Source organism: Pseudorasbora parva, chromosome 19, assembly GCF_024679245.1.
Source record: "Pseudorasbora parva isolate DD20220531a chromosome 19, ASM2467924v1, whole genome shotgun sequence".
NCBI lineage: Eukaryota > Metazoa > Chordata > Actinopteri > Cypriniformes > Gobionidae > Pseudorasbora > Pseudorasbora parva.
Window position 1 is genome coordinate 33,644,812 of NC_090190.1, and position 15,383 is coordinate 33,660,194.

Below are 15,383 nucleotides of genomic sequence, written 5' to 3' on the forward strand. Positions count from 1 at the left end.
CGCTGACCAGATATCTATCCGATTGTGAAAAGACCAGAAGTAAATGCCTTCCGAAATTCATTCGATACGGATTTAAATCCGATCACTCAAACATTGAAATCAGCTGATGAATAAAATGCAGCTCATATTGCTTTCGCTGATGGGAACTGCGTTAAATGTACATATAGCGCGGGAATTGAAGATTGGATTTATATTCATTTTGCGGAGAGGTGTAAGGTAGGACAACCTGCATGTTTTTTTAATTGTTTTATTTGTTTAGATTGTGTAGCCCATTTCCTTGGCAAGCGCCGATGATCAGCCTAACCTCAATTTATCAAAAATGCCTTTTTACTCTGGTGATGGTGATAGTAAACGTTTAAACTAACATTGTGATGTTTGAAGTGTTTTATATGGATTTTATTATAGGCAAGACAAGTTAAGTGTTGATTTGAGAGGCTATAGCATTGGGTTAACTCACTGTCAGCCGCTGGCTGCTTGGTCATCACTTTAAAAAATAAAAACTATAATTTAACCCCCCCCCAAAAAATGTTGGCGAATCAAGCGATTCAAGAAGCGAATCGTGCTCCCGTTCTGCCTTTTTTTTTAGCCGCCAAAGCCTTATTTGTTCGGTGAGTGATGTAGAATAGAATAATTGCTGCGTTTGTCAGGGCTCATATGCAAGAGAGAGCGCGATTGGGCTGGTAGAATGCAATACAAAAATAACATTACAATTATTTGCGGGTGGATGAGAGATAAATCACTGTGTTTGTTTGATAAAGATATTTTGCCAGCCCTGTGGGCGATTCATTCCAGTTGCCATTTCCCCACACGCTTTCAAAACAAATTCTCACGTATTTTCATAGAGGAGCAGAAGCCCATGGTTCAAAACCAGGGTAGGAAATATTACTTATTCATTAGGATGTTTTTGAATGTTAAAACCACGTGAATGCCATTAATTGACCTTAGACAACAGTATAAAAAAAATAAAAGGAGCCAGTTCATGGCACCCTTAAAATTATAACAATATTTCATATTACTACTGTTACTACAATATTTTTTGATATATTTGATGAGCATAATATCTATTCTCTAATTCAAAAGTAAGTATTAGCAAAGCTGGATTTCCAACATTCCATCCTGTTTGATAAGATTATCAAAACATGTCAAAAAAAAGTGATATCATTCAGATAAATAAATAATAAAATCAGTTCACTGTCAATCTCTCACTGAGTGATGTCTAACTTTAGCTCTTTATTTCCATCATGTTAGGCTGCTCTTATCAATGGGGTAATCAAGAGAGGAAAGGAAATGATTGGAAACAGAGAGAGGGAATGCGATCGGAAAATCACTGTAGGCTGGAATCAAACCTGCATCCCTTATATGAGCACCAGGAAGACAAGCACTAACCACTGAGCCACTGCCAACAAAAGCCAGACGTCAAAGTTTAGACATTGACATGGACGATAAATCACCTACTAAATATTACAGAATGACAAAGGAAGCAGGGAAAATAAAGATTCCTCTTTGAGTACTGTAATCACCTACAGCTACTGTAATGGTTTCCCCACAGCCTTCTCTAAATATAAGGAATATAAATTCATCCTTTAATTTTCTGTATTATTACTGGCCCCAAAGTTCCATGTAACATTCTACAAGGGTTATTTGATGATGAACATAATTACTTAGAAAGAGAGAAAGGGAGAGAAAAGGAGAAATAAAAGCAGGACGAGAGAGAAATCTTATCAAAACAGGAGATATAATTGTAGAGAGAAGACAGAAAAAAAACAAAGAATATGTGACATTTCTTATCAGCAGCAGCCACGTTGTATGTTGATAAAGGACGCTCGGGCAGTTAGAGGTTAAACGACGTGAGGGAACAGACACACACCTCAATGGACATATCAGCAGAGGGGTGTCAACACTTCAGGGAAATGTCTAGAATTTGTTACTGTTAATGCTTGTAGGTACATTTCCAACTGGACTGGTTCTGCTTAGCTCTTCTTTGTGTGACTAAGTATGATGTGTTTCTGAATCAGCATCTTTAGTTGGGCCTGGAACAACATTCCTCTCAAACAAATAGTCTTTTACCCTAGTGGTTCTCACCTGCTTTTGCTTAAAGTCCCAGATTTGACGTTGGGCATCAAGTGCTGTACCAGAATTGTTCAGTGTGCAAAAAAGAAAAGAAAAAAGAAAGTACATATATATATATATATATATATATATATATATATATATATATATATATATATATATATATATATATATATATATATATATATATATATATATAACCAAAAGATGCTGGTTACACGCAAGCTGTGAATTTCATCTGAAAAACTGCATTATTGCAAAACAGATTGTTCTTTGCTTAGGGGTAAAAAGAAGTTCATTTTCAGCATACCAACGCCGCCTATACTCTGCTGAGAGCTGCATTTAAATGAATATGTAAATATTTGCTGCACACAAAAATGACAGTGGTTAGAAAACAGCGGTTAAGAAAGCATCTGATCATACCAATGTGGATATGTTCCCATGCGACACTCCTGTCAAGTCGCGTCACATTTATTTTTTCATATGCATTTGCTTATATATGAGATTGCTCGTTTCTGCTTCTTTTCCTGTGTTTTGATCCGGAGATACTGTACTCGTTTAGGAGATGTGTAATAGTGCCCCCTACCTTATAACAGTGATAACACGGATGTTGATAACAACATCTTGTCAATGGAAGGGAAGCGTTTCCTCTAGTGCTGTCAAAATTACCAAATTAAAATTAGTGACATTTCGTCCAGTTTAACAGGGTAAAAATATAATACAATTAACGCAGCATCCATTTTTTTTTCTGTCATTCTTGGGCTAGCATTATATTATATATGATCACGCTCTTAATCATGTAAATGCTTTTGAACCATTCAAGTGTCACAAGACAAACGAGAATGCGCTGACACACACATACGACGCACAAAGACGCCAGAATCCATGCCAGAATCGAGTTCTCTTCCGCACTTGAATGAACAATAACACAGAGAATTACGCCAAAATGGCCATTTTGTCGAGTAATCTCATTAGAGCATAAGAGTATTAAAGTGGTTAAATAAAGTCTTAAAGGAACTTAAAATTGAAGAAATTGAAAATTGAAATTAGAGAAAATGAGATACACATGACAGCGTGTCAGATCCGTGTCATGTGCTTCAGATCTTAAAGTGACAGCTGCCACTAATGCTGTCTGTTATTATTGTTAATCAAAGAACAAAGGTAACAGAAAATTGTAGCTTTAATTAGGATTAATCTATATTTAATGTATTATTTATGCAGTGCAGACTATTTTGATAACTTTATTACATTTCTGTATATTAGACAGGTAGGAAGGCCACAGGTAAATATGATATTTATTATAATGTTTAAGTAAAGATTGTTTCTTTCCAACTTAACTTAAAAATGGTTCTAAAGCCTTATTCCAACAGCCACATCACCCTGTAGCCCAAGACTGGTTTCCCACTGAAGCTAAGCAGGGCCGAGCCTGGTCAGTACCTGGATGGGAGACCAACTGGGAAAACCAGGTAGCTGCTGGTAGAGGTGTTAGTGAGGCCAGCAGGGGGCGCTCACCCTGTGGTCTGTGTGGGTCCTAACGCCCCAGTATAGTGATGGGGACACTATACTGACAAAGAGCACCGTCCTTCGGATGAGACGTTAAACCAAGGTCCTGACTCTCTGTGGTCATTAAAAATCCCAGGATGTTCTTCGATAAAGAGTAGGGGTGTAACCCCGGCATCCTGGCCAAATTTGCCCATTGGCCCCTGTCCATCATGGCCTCCTAATAATCCCCCTCTCCTGATTGGCTTCATCACTCTGTCTCCTCTCCACCAATCAGCTGGTGTGTGATGAGCGTTCTGGCGCAATATGGCTGCCGTCGCATCATCCAAGTGGATGCTGCACATTGGTGGTGGTTTGAGGAGATTCCCTCTTCTATGTAAAGCGCTTTGAGTGCCTAGAAAAGCGCTATATAAATGTAATGAATTATGAATTATTATTATTAATGTTGTTGAAATTGATATAGGTTTGTAATATTGAATGTGTATCATTAACGTTTAAAAATATATATTTCATAGAGACATCAGTAGTAGTATTAGTGATACTGGCCTTTATTCATAAAATGTTAAATATACTGTCTTTAAATTGTTTCTACATTAATTTATAGAGTAACAGTGCAATTTTTACTATAAAAAAACTAAAAATATATATAAAAATAAACGTTAAATTTTAAAACAAAATTTAATAGCGATTCATTACAGAAAAAGTGTGATTAATTCTGTATTTTTTTAACCGATTGACAGCACTAGTTTTCTCAAAAGAGGCGTGATAACTCGTCAGTGGTGGGGAAAGAGTTAAACGTCAATTTGAATTACAATTTCTACTATAAAGCAGCTCTCCAGTGTGTTCATGTTTTTACTCGTAACGTCTGACCTCAACAGACTGAACAGAAGAAATTAACCCAGAGAAGATTTGCACATCAAAAAGGCGGAGCCTCAGAGCACAGTGCACTATTACATCATCGCCACCAATGGGACCAATGGTAGATCGCAGGATAATGTCACTAGTTAGTTCTTCGATTTTACTTGAAGTATATCGGGGCCTTCAGGCCTTCACTGTGACAACCCTGATCCCATCAACCAATTATTTCAATCTGTGAATTTTTTATATTTTTAATTTACAGTAAAATACAAAAAAAACAGCAACTAGAAATTTACCATAAAATATGGCAGCAACAATTTAAAGGAAGTGTATGTAAGATTGTGGCCAAAACTGGTACTGCAGTCACTTTCAAATGACTGTAGACCGGATTATCCCCCTCCCCTGGATGCAGAAACACTACTGACTTCGTGATTGGTTGATTAGGTGGAGGGTGGAGCTTCAGGTCAAAACACAACATGTCAACATCAACATCAGTTGAGGGCTGCAACAACAACTTTTAAATTACAATATCCTGGCCGGACTACTGTTGTCAATGATAAAAGTATTTGAAATGAACATGATTTCTTAATGTCTAGTGACATATCAGGGCCATTAATTGAAATACATTTCTTACAGTTCATTTAAGTTTTACAGATTGACCTTTAAGATGCACTAGTGGTGAGTTTGTGAATTACAACTGCCCACCGCCCACCGCTCACCCCTTCTCTTCCGAAGCACATAGAGAAGCTACGGTGGCCGCCACAGGACAAAGATGTTGTCTGCGACAGAAGAGAGTGAGCAGTGCTCTGTAGAGCAGTTTGTCTGTTTAGGGCTACTGTAGAAACATAGAAACGTTGGGGCGCAAAATGGTGACTTCAGTGGAAGGGGACCCGCAGTGTATGGAGATAGAAATGACTCATTCTAAGGTAATAAAAACATAACAGTTCATTATGTAAGGGCTTTATACACCATTGAAAACATAGTTATGCATATTAAATCCTTCTAATTATTACACACTGCACCTTTAAATTTACAGTAAGAAAATTTATATTTTATTAACTAAAATAATTTTTATATACCAAAAAAACAATTGCAATAAACATTAATTTAACAACATGAGATGTAACATAAAAATAATAATAATAATAATAATAATAATAATAATATTTTGTGCATAAATGATAAGTAAAAATAAGAAACAGCTAATTAAAAAGCCTATTAGCCAAATAGAGAAAAAAAGCACAAAAAAGTGTTTCACTTTTTTTTAAACACTGAAACTAGTGTACAAATTCTTTCCGTGTGACCTAGCAAGCTGAAATAAGAAACATCAGGTCTCCTGGGTCTGTGGAAGTCATTTCAGAACATTGATTATGCAATGCTTTTTTGACAACTGTAACCCTATCTTTTCATATCGGTTTCATCGAGTACAATCCCTGACTGGAACGCACCACATTATGCAGAATAAATGTTTTAACGCAGCATCAGCACAAATTACAGTATTATGAAGCTGTTGAAAGGAAACAAAGAAAAATGTACTCCTCAAAACTGCAACATGCAAGATTTTTCCCCCCTTTATAATAGTTGACCTGTCAGCAATATGTTCTTTATTAGACATGGTTTGGGAACACTAACAAGATGTTGACAGCTTTAAAAGAGGGTCAGTTTGGTTCATACGGTGTATGTGTGCCATTAATGGATACAAGAATCAGTTTCCATTTTAATGTTACATGTGCATTAACACACATGTACCCACACACACACAGAGACGTCCTGCCGCTAGAGTGCTTTTGGATGCCTACGGTGGTGTAAAGTGCCAGCTATTTGTTGTTATGTGATTTAGCAAGGGCATGTGGGCGTTGAGGCAAGCTGTGCATCCAGCAGTGTCTGGATGATCTTCCTGTGATCCTGATGTGAACTCGGGTTTCAGAGTATTCGCCGGACATACATTTCAGATGTGCAGTCATAATGCCTCACTGCACATTTATAGCTCGATTTCTCATAATAAAAACAGTAGTTGAGAGGGGGTGAGAGAGCAAAAATAGAGAGACTGAATAAATGCATTCATTTGTTTATAATTGGCCATCCCCTGGTCACTGGGTGTTATGGTCATCCAGGCTTTTATGAGGAATGCTTTTTATGAGATGCTCATGAGGCAGATTAAATGGGAAAAAGCCATATTTGTGAGAACAGATGCACATTTGTGCTACATACTTTTATACAGGCTGCACACGTTTGTGCGTGTGTGTGTGTGTGTGTGTGTGTGTGTATGTGTGTTCACTCACCGATGTCATGCAGTTTGGGTCTGACAGTGTAGTCAGGTGGACTCTGGTTTGAGTCATCATCTGCATTAGAGACTGTATAAAAGAAAAACATGATTTCAGTGCAGACAGTGGTTCCAAAGTATGCTTCATTATCAAAGGTCAGGAGGAGCATGTTCAAATTATCCATCCCATCAACATATCATCAGCAATTATTAAATCTATCCTAGCCGCATGAAAGGAGGCCAATATATACACAATGGACTCGCCTATGTTCCTAAACCGTTTTCAGCATCCCTCCACCACCTCGACCACCACCCCGACTCCTCCCCAGAAATATGGGGGGAGTACTTTGGGTTTGGGCCAAATATTGAACTCAGAGCCCTCTCCTTGGAAAGCACGCCAAATACGTGTACTATTTACTCTATCTAACATATTTGTAACTGCGAACTTGTGAAACACTATTTGAATACTTAAAGGGGTCATGACATGGATTATTAGGTTCAGAATAAAGTAATAAAGTTGTAAGTTGTATCCAAGGTCTTTTTGCTAAATTGCATGAGATTTGATGTGGACTCTCTCTCTCTCTCTCTCTCTCTCTCTCTCTCTCTCTCTCTCTCTCTCTCTCTCTCTCTCTCTCTCTCTCTCTCTCTCTCTAATATGTACTATTATATTAACATTGTATTGACTAAAAATGCGTTAGAAAACGTTCATCTCAAAGACGAGTTCGTTCAGAATCAGTTACATATAGCAGGTCGGCTGACTCGATTTCCTTCTCATACATTCCCGCAGCGTCACAGTGCATTTCCCTATTGAAGCCCAGCGTCCATTGACTTCAATGGGGCTGCTTTGAACGTTTTTTTTCAGCGCTTCGAAACTAGACGGTCATTGGATAAACGCTGCGATTATGTCCCGCCCACGGACGCTCAGCGTCTCTGGGAGTGAATGGGGAGTGGGCCGGCCCGGATGCCGAGCTTCTGCGTGATGATTGGAGGGTCTGCATCTCCTTTTGACTGACAGCGATTCTGTACTAGGAATCACTGAAGCTATTCGCGCTCAGTCCCATCGCGATTTTCTTGAAAAGGAACGTAGGGCAGAATTTACTTTTAAATTAATAAGACAATTGGCCGAAAATGAGCTTCCCCTCTCTGACAGACCAGTAGCCGCCACTGATATATACAGGATGACTGGTTGCAATCGAGGGAAAGATAAATGCGGCCAAGTACAGGGATATCCTAGATGAAAACCTTCTCCAGAGTGCTCAAGATCTCAGACTGGGCTGAAGGCTTACCTTCCAACAAGACAATGACCCTAAGCACACAGCTAAACGAAGGAGTGGCTTCACAACAACTCAACTATTAGATCAAAAGGGTGCTTCTACTTAGGCCTGTCACGATAACAAATTTTGCTGGACGATAAATTGGACAAGAAATTATTGCGATAAATAATAATATTGTTGTTCTGAGACTATTTTCATCTAAAATAATGATAATGGCATAATAATGCAGGTACTTTTTTTCAAAGATCATAAACTTTTATTTCTAAAGACTATTTAACACTGAAAATGGAAAACATTTTAAATATCTACAATAAATGAACAAAACAACCAAAAACAACAAATAAAATGGATGAAAATTGCAACAGATGAGGTGCATATTAGGGGTGGCATGGTTCACAAAACCCACGGTTCGGTTCTGTGCGGTTCTTGTTTTTGTTTTTTTCTTTTAATCGTTAACACTCCAGAAATTTACTTCGGCATACGATAACTTAATTATTAATAATTTAGGATACAGCATTAAAAAACTTTATATCTTGTAATCATGCACAAACAACTTGACTTGACCATCTCTGAAGAAAGCTAGGTGAGATTTTAATACAGCAAGAGAGAAGATATTGACGACATGCTTTTCATTTATTTGGCAAAAAAGGAGAATGTGTATTGCTATCTCCACAGGAACTTATGTGCCTTTTTAGCACACAAAGATTGAACCGAAGAATTAACTTGCATTTATCAAACTGCCATACAGTGTAGCTTTAAGCCTCGTTTATACTCGGTGCGTTCGCACGAGCACGAGGGTGAAATGGCGGCAAAAATGACGTCAACGCGGAGTGCGCGAAACCCCATTTCGCTTGGCGGTGTGCACATCAAATTTTGTAACTTTCCAAGAGAATCTGGCCGAACATGACGACGTCTCATCACACCGGCACCCGGTCTGCGCGTCGAGTATAAATACCTCCCTAAACGTGGCGTGCACGTGCAGTCAACGAGAGAGACGAGGAAAACAAACAAGCATGCAAATGGAAATTATCGAGCTAATTTTCATGCGATTAATTGATTTATTGACTATCGCGACAGGCCTACTTCTACTAAATACTGAGCAAAGGTCTGAATACTTAGAACCATATTTCAGTTTTTCTTTTTTAATAAATCTGCAAAAATTTCAACAATTCTGTTTTTCTGTCAATGGGGTGCTGTGTGTACATTAATGAGAACAAAATGAACTGAATTATTTTAGCAAATGGCTGCAATATAATAAAGAGTGAAAATTAAAGGGAGTCTGAATACTTTTCCGTACTTTAATGCATGTATTTATTAGCTTAATGGAGTTTACATTTTAACATTTAATTACCTATGGTTATTTATACACATCACTTGCTCAAACTTTTTTTGATGCAGGGTATCTATAAAAGATATTAGGTACACTATGTGCAAACACAAAGCCATTTCAACAAATACACACACATATTAGTGATTAATGCAGTAGGGAGTTAAAACTGTGTTCAAGAGCTGCATGAGAAAGAAAGAGCAAAAGAGTGACAAGCAACTGAAAGAGAGAGCAAGGGATGAGAGGACATCTAAACATGTCTCTGATCAAAGAGGCCACAGAACGTGTTCCAGCATTAAGTTCTGAAAATAGCTTGCTTTCACACAAACACACATTGAAACCACCATCGTGATCTCCTCTTGCAGTTTACATGCCTTTTTTTGTTTCTTTGTGTGCGTGTGATGATGCTCACCTGTAGAACAGCAGACGAACACCCGCAGTCTTAAACAGCTGTGTCCGTGGTGATGGATTGGTGAAGCTGCAACAACACATGACAGCACAAACATTAACCTACTGCCACCTACTGGACATGACATGCACTGACCTCACTTCTAGGTTCAGAATTGAATACTACTATAGCATAATGAACACTAGCAAGTGGTATGCAATAATAAAGTAGTATTCTGCATTGCAATCACATGACCTCTTCAATCAATATGAGTGGTGTCTAGTTATTATTTGTAAAAATTAGATGTTTATCAGTCTGATCAAATAATGAATCAAAATATAGATGTTAAAATCAGCATTATTTCTGGTTCATTCTTCATATGGAAATGGAATGCCAAGCAGATGTATTGCAGGATTCTATATTGTTTTTATGCAGTTATAGTAAAAAAAAAAATAGTATATGAAAAAACAAATGTAGAACCAGGTCAAACTATTATTCTATGCATACTAAAAATCAGTATCTACACGAAATACTGCTATACTGAAATTTAATGCGGTCATGTGACGTGATGCTTTTGTTAACGTCACTGCTAAATGAATAAATGTAAATTAGTGCTGACAATCAATAAAAATAATTATTAAAATAACTAATTTAATCACACATTTTTCTTGTGATTATTGCAGTTAAAACACTTACATTTTTATATATATATTTTTTTATAATGTAAAAATTTCAGGTAATCTCCAAATTATTTCAGAAAAAAAAAATCATAAACACAGTATATTCTAAATATGTGTTTAATGGCATATTTTTTATGAATGAGGGGCAGTATAACTGATACTAATACAGCTGATGTCTCAGTGAAGATGTTCCCTCCAATTTTAAACATTAATTATAGCATAACATTACAGTGTAAATGAAAGCTATCATTTTTGATATCATCATGGCAACCCAGATGCCAAAACACTACTGACTTCGTGATTGGTCGATAGTTGGAGGGTGGAGCTTCAGGCCAAAACACAGCAATTCAACATCAACATCAGTTGCGGGCTGCAACAACAGCTTTTAAATGGCAATATCCTGGCCGGACTACTGTTGTCAGTGATATAAGTATTTGAAATTAACATGATTTATTAATGTCTAGGGACATGTCAGGGCCATTTTATGATTAATTGAAATGTATTTCTTACATACAGTTCCTTTAAACACAATCAAGGCTCACCTTTTCTCATTTTGCTCAAAAATACATAAATAAACACTTTTTATACATATAAAATAACAACATTTACTCCCTCTTGATTTAGCCATACGCAAAGCACGCTGGGAACTATAAAGCCCCGCCCAGTTTCAGTTAATGCAAAATAAATGATTCATGTAACAACAAAAACAGATTCAATTTGACTTTAATTTGACTTATATTTAAGTGGATCAAACCCAATCAAATTAAGTTCGGACAACAAATATAGCAATTGTGTTGCTTTAGCTCATTTTAATTAAGCAATTTAAACAAGCAGTAAACAAAAATAAGTTTTTTTCCAGTGTTCCTGTCTAACAGGTAGGAAATTAGTCTTAAAGTTAACTGTCTGCACTGCATAAATTATTAATTAAATATAGCCTAATCCGTATTAAAGCTACAAAAGGTCTTTAGTCAAGAGCAGTGACTCATTTTATCTGTTACCTTTGTTCTTTGACAGACATCATTAGTGGCTGCTGTCACTTTAAGATCTGCCGCTGCCGAACATGACACGGATCTCTGACTCTTTAAATTCATTTAAGATGTTAATTTAATACTGCTTTTAGGAGAATACGCAACAAAACTGATGTTTTGGTATAATTCTGTGTGTTACTGTTCATTCAAGCGTGAAATAACTCGATTTTGACGCGCTGTCTGTGCTCATCATACTGGCGTGAGTCTTTCTGTGCGTGTGTGTGTGTGTGTGTGTGCGTTGTGTGCGTGTGAGAGACAGAACTTTCACAGACAGCACATTCTCTTTTGTCTTGTAGTGCTTGAAAGGTTCAAAAGCATTTGCATGAATAAGAGCAAATGTAATGTTAGCCAAAGAAAGACAGAAAAAAACAGATACTGCATTAATTCGCTTTAAATATTGTGCGCTAAACTGGAACAATTGAGTTAACGTGTTAACGTTGACAGCACTAATGTAAGTAAATGTACCAACAAAGTAGAACACAACAGAATTAAACATTTACCACAGCATTTCACAAATAACTTTTATTTTATTTTATTTTTTTATGATACAAACAGAACTGTATGTACATTCCTCATATATCCATACTGGTTTTAACCCGTTACCTAAATCCTTTTCCACTTCTCCAAGTCCACTTATAATGTAAATCACCCACTTACTCTTCCATCCTTACTCTGGTCAATGTTGTTTTTGCTACTGTGCCTTCAAGTCTTCCATATGTATTCCATATGATCACAGAATGAATAACCTCTTCACATGTACAATTGAACTGAACAGCAACCTGGTGAGGATGCTTTAGAGTGCATCAACATAGTACATTAAACTCTTTTTTTCAAAAGAGCAAAGCAAATGTTATAGCCGTTTTAAGGGTCTAAGGCAAAGCTCCAGCTGAGATAAAACAAACACTAAATAAATAACACGGATCAAAACAGATACGGTGTGCGTTTATTAAATTATCCATTTCCACAAGCTGCAGATACCATCTGTGATTGATGAATTGGCCCTAAACGAACTCCCCTGGGCTAAGACAAAGATAACGTTTCTTGTTTTCAGGTTGATAAACATATGGGCCACATTATCATAGAAATGTTTGAGTGTGATACCATTTTTCAATACCAATGGTTGTCATACTGTCGCTAATAACCTGCCTACAGACCTCACTAATGAAGACGACTATTAGCATTAGGTGAGACATGCATCAGAAAATCATCATTAGCAATGCTCTATTAACACTCGGTTTATAGCCCGCATTAGAAAGTTTTCAATCAAAAACGGGTGCACTCTAATTGGTAGTGACTGACCCAAATGCCAGAAAGACTGATGACCGGCGGCCTCCCGTAATGTCCGTATCCTGATAACAAGCTCCTTTGCATGGAGAAGCTGTCACTGTTCCACCAACAAGGTGGTTTTGAGAGCAACATGACTGCTGGGAGAGATGCATTTGAGCTTGTTCTTACACTGTAAAAATGTATTTAAAAAATATGTTACTTGGTTGCCTTAAAATTTTGAGTTCATTAATAATATTTGAATTAAGGTTGTTGATTCTCAAAAATGTTCATTGTATTAACTCACAATGAACATTTTTTGAGAATCGACAACCTTTATTCAAATGTTATTAAAATATTTTGTAAGCATATTCAGTAATATTTTGTGTTTTATTTGTGATGATGCAGTGAAACATGCCAAATTTAGCTATTTTCATGATTTATCAATTTTTTATGTAGTTCAGATACAACAAAAAAATTCAAGTTTTTATTTATAAACCAATTTCCTTCATTGTATCAACTCAATTTTTTTATTTCTATAAACTCAAAATTTTAAGGCAACCAGGTTACTTATTTTTTTAAGTTAAATCAACAATATATTTTTTTACAATCTAGGAGCTTTCTATTATTCTCATTTATGATTTGGAAAAGTGAATGAAACACGGTTGTGTTTGTAATAACTTGCAGCCTTTCTTAAAATGGCTGCTTCCCAGCAATACAACCCTTTAGAGACTATCAGTGCGATTGCAAATAGTTTTCTTAACAAGTTTCTCTTGTGTAAAGTGCATCTGAATGACGCATCTGTAACCTTGCACATAATGGTGCTCACGCAGAAAGTTATTTTTTATCCCAAAATCCACGACAGGAAGGGCCATGATTAACTCAGCGGTACAATCGCCACACCATGAAAGGGAGGATCCTGCCAAGGCACTTCTGCAAACAATGTCCCCTCGAACAAAGCACTAAACCTCCATCTGCTCTCCAGAATGCCTTTCCCTGTGTAATAACCTTTTCTGTCAGTGGAGTTTAGATAAAGTATGCCTACTGCTCCCTGGAACTCGGCAGCAAAAGAACACTTTAATGGATTATTATGTTAAATACAAGTTCTATGGACAGTCTGAAAAATAATTTCCACTTGCACCTGAGTTTGTTGACAGAAATCCACCATTTTCTGTGTCAACGTGCCTTTAGCTTTCCATGTACATATTTAGTCACATAGTTGACTAAACACCACCTAAAATGAATGTCCAGATGAAGATTTAAAAATCTGGACATTGTCAGACACATGAGAAGAGATGATTATTGTGTATTTTCCAAACAGGAAGTACAGGACGTTTTAGTACAATCCAAGTCGATCTGAGAAATCATGGGCTGTTAAATACATGTGATTTATTCACCACAGGGTGTCAGTGCTCGTCTAGACTAGTGAATGAATACAATCCTTTATTTATTTGTATAATGTCCAAATATTTTAATCACCATTCTATAATTTTTCATTGTCAATCATTTTACTTAGGCCCTCGCCAAAAGTTTTGGGTCATCTGCCTTTACATGCCAGGAACTTTAATGACATCCCATTCTTTATCCTTAGAGATAATGTGGAGTTGGCCCACCCTTTGCATCTATAACAGCTTCAACTCTTCTGGGAATGCTTTCCACAATGTTTAGGAGTGTGTTTATGGGAATTTTTGACCATTCTTCTAGAAGTTGTGAGGTCAGGCACTGATGTTCGAGCTACGCAGTGTTCTTGAGCTAATCTGAAGGCAACACGAAGATTGGAGGTCTGTAGTTATTGACTTCGCAGAAAGTTGCTGACTTCTGCTCACTGTGCACCTCAGCATGCGCTGACCCCGCTCTATGATTTTACATAGCCTACCTATTTGTGGCTGAGTTGTTGTAGTTCCCAATTGCTTCCACTTTTTTATAATACCACTAACAGTTGAGGGTGGAATATTTAGTAGTGAGGAAACCTGGACTTATTGCGTAGGTAGCAACAAAAAAGTTAACAGATGCAGAAAATTGTGTTCTTGTATTTATGACCTCTAGATTACTGTAATGCATTACTACCTAATGTATTTTGAGATTCTTCTGAATGAAAAGTGCCTTATAAATAAAATCTATTATTATTATAATAATTATTATTATTATTATTATTATTATTATTATTATTATTATTATTATTATTATTATTATTACCTGGTTGTCCTGCATCCTTAATAAACAAGCAACAATTAGTCCCAAATGCAACAATAATTCTCACTAGGTCAAGAAAATATGATCATATAACACCAATTTTATCATCACTACACTGGTTTCCTATTATAAAGTATTGTTACTGACCTATAAGATCCTAAACGGTTTAGCTCCTGTTTACCTAGCCAATCTTCTACAATCCATCATGCTCACAAAACTCTGGGCTTCTGGTAGTACGTAGGGTAGTACCTAGGATTTCTAAGTCCACTAAAGGAGCTAGACGTTGTCCACATTTGGCTCCTAAAGTCTGGAATAGCCTTCCTGATAATGTCCGGGGCTTAGACTCACTCTTTAACCCGAGTTTCTCTTTAGCCAAGCATTCGCATAATGCATATAATAACCTTGTACTCCAGTTATATCAGATCAAATGCACATGCTTATCTATGCTTCATGTTTTGAACAGCAGCTACGCTAATTATTTTACATTTGCTTTTCTCTTTTATCTCAGGACGCCCATCCTGAGGTAACTAGAGAGGATG

At 36.8% G+C, this 15,383-nt stretch overlaps 1 protein-coding gene across 1 annotated transcript in view; it reads right to left on the reverse strand.

The window, feature by feature from the left end:
* Positions 1-15,383, reverse strand: part of efna3a (ephrin-A3a) — a 170,661-nt gene that overhangs the window by 4,804 nt on the left and 150,474 nt on the right. The window contains exons 3-4 of the mRNA XM_067426228.1: positions 9,705-9,770; positions 6,711-6,782 (exon numbers count right to left, since the gene is read on the reverse strand). Coding sequence (XP_067282329.1) covers positions 6,711-6,782; positions 9,705-9,770 — 138 coding nt within the window. The remainder of the gene's footprint in view (positions 1-6,710; positions 6,783-9,704; positions 9,771-15,383) is intronic.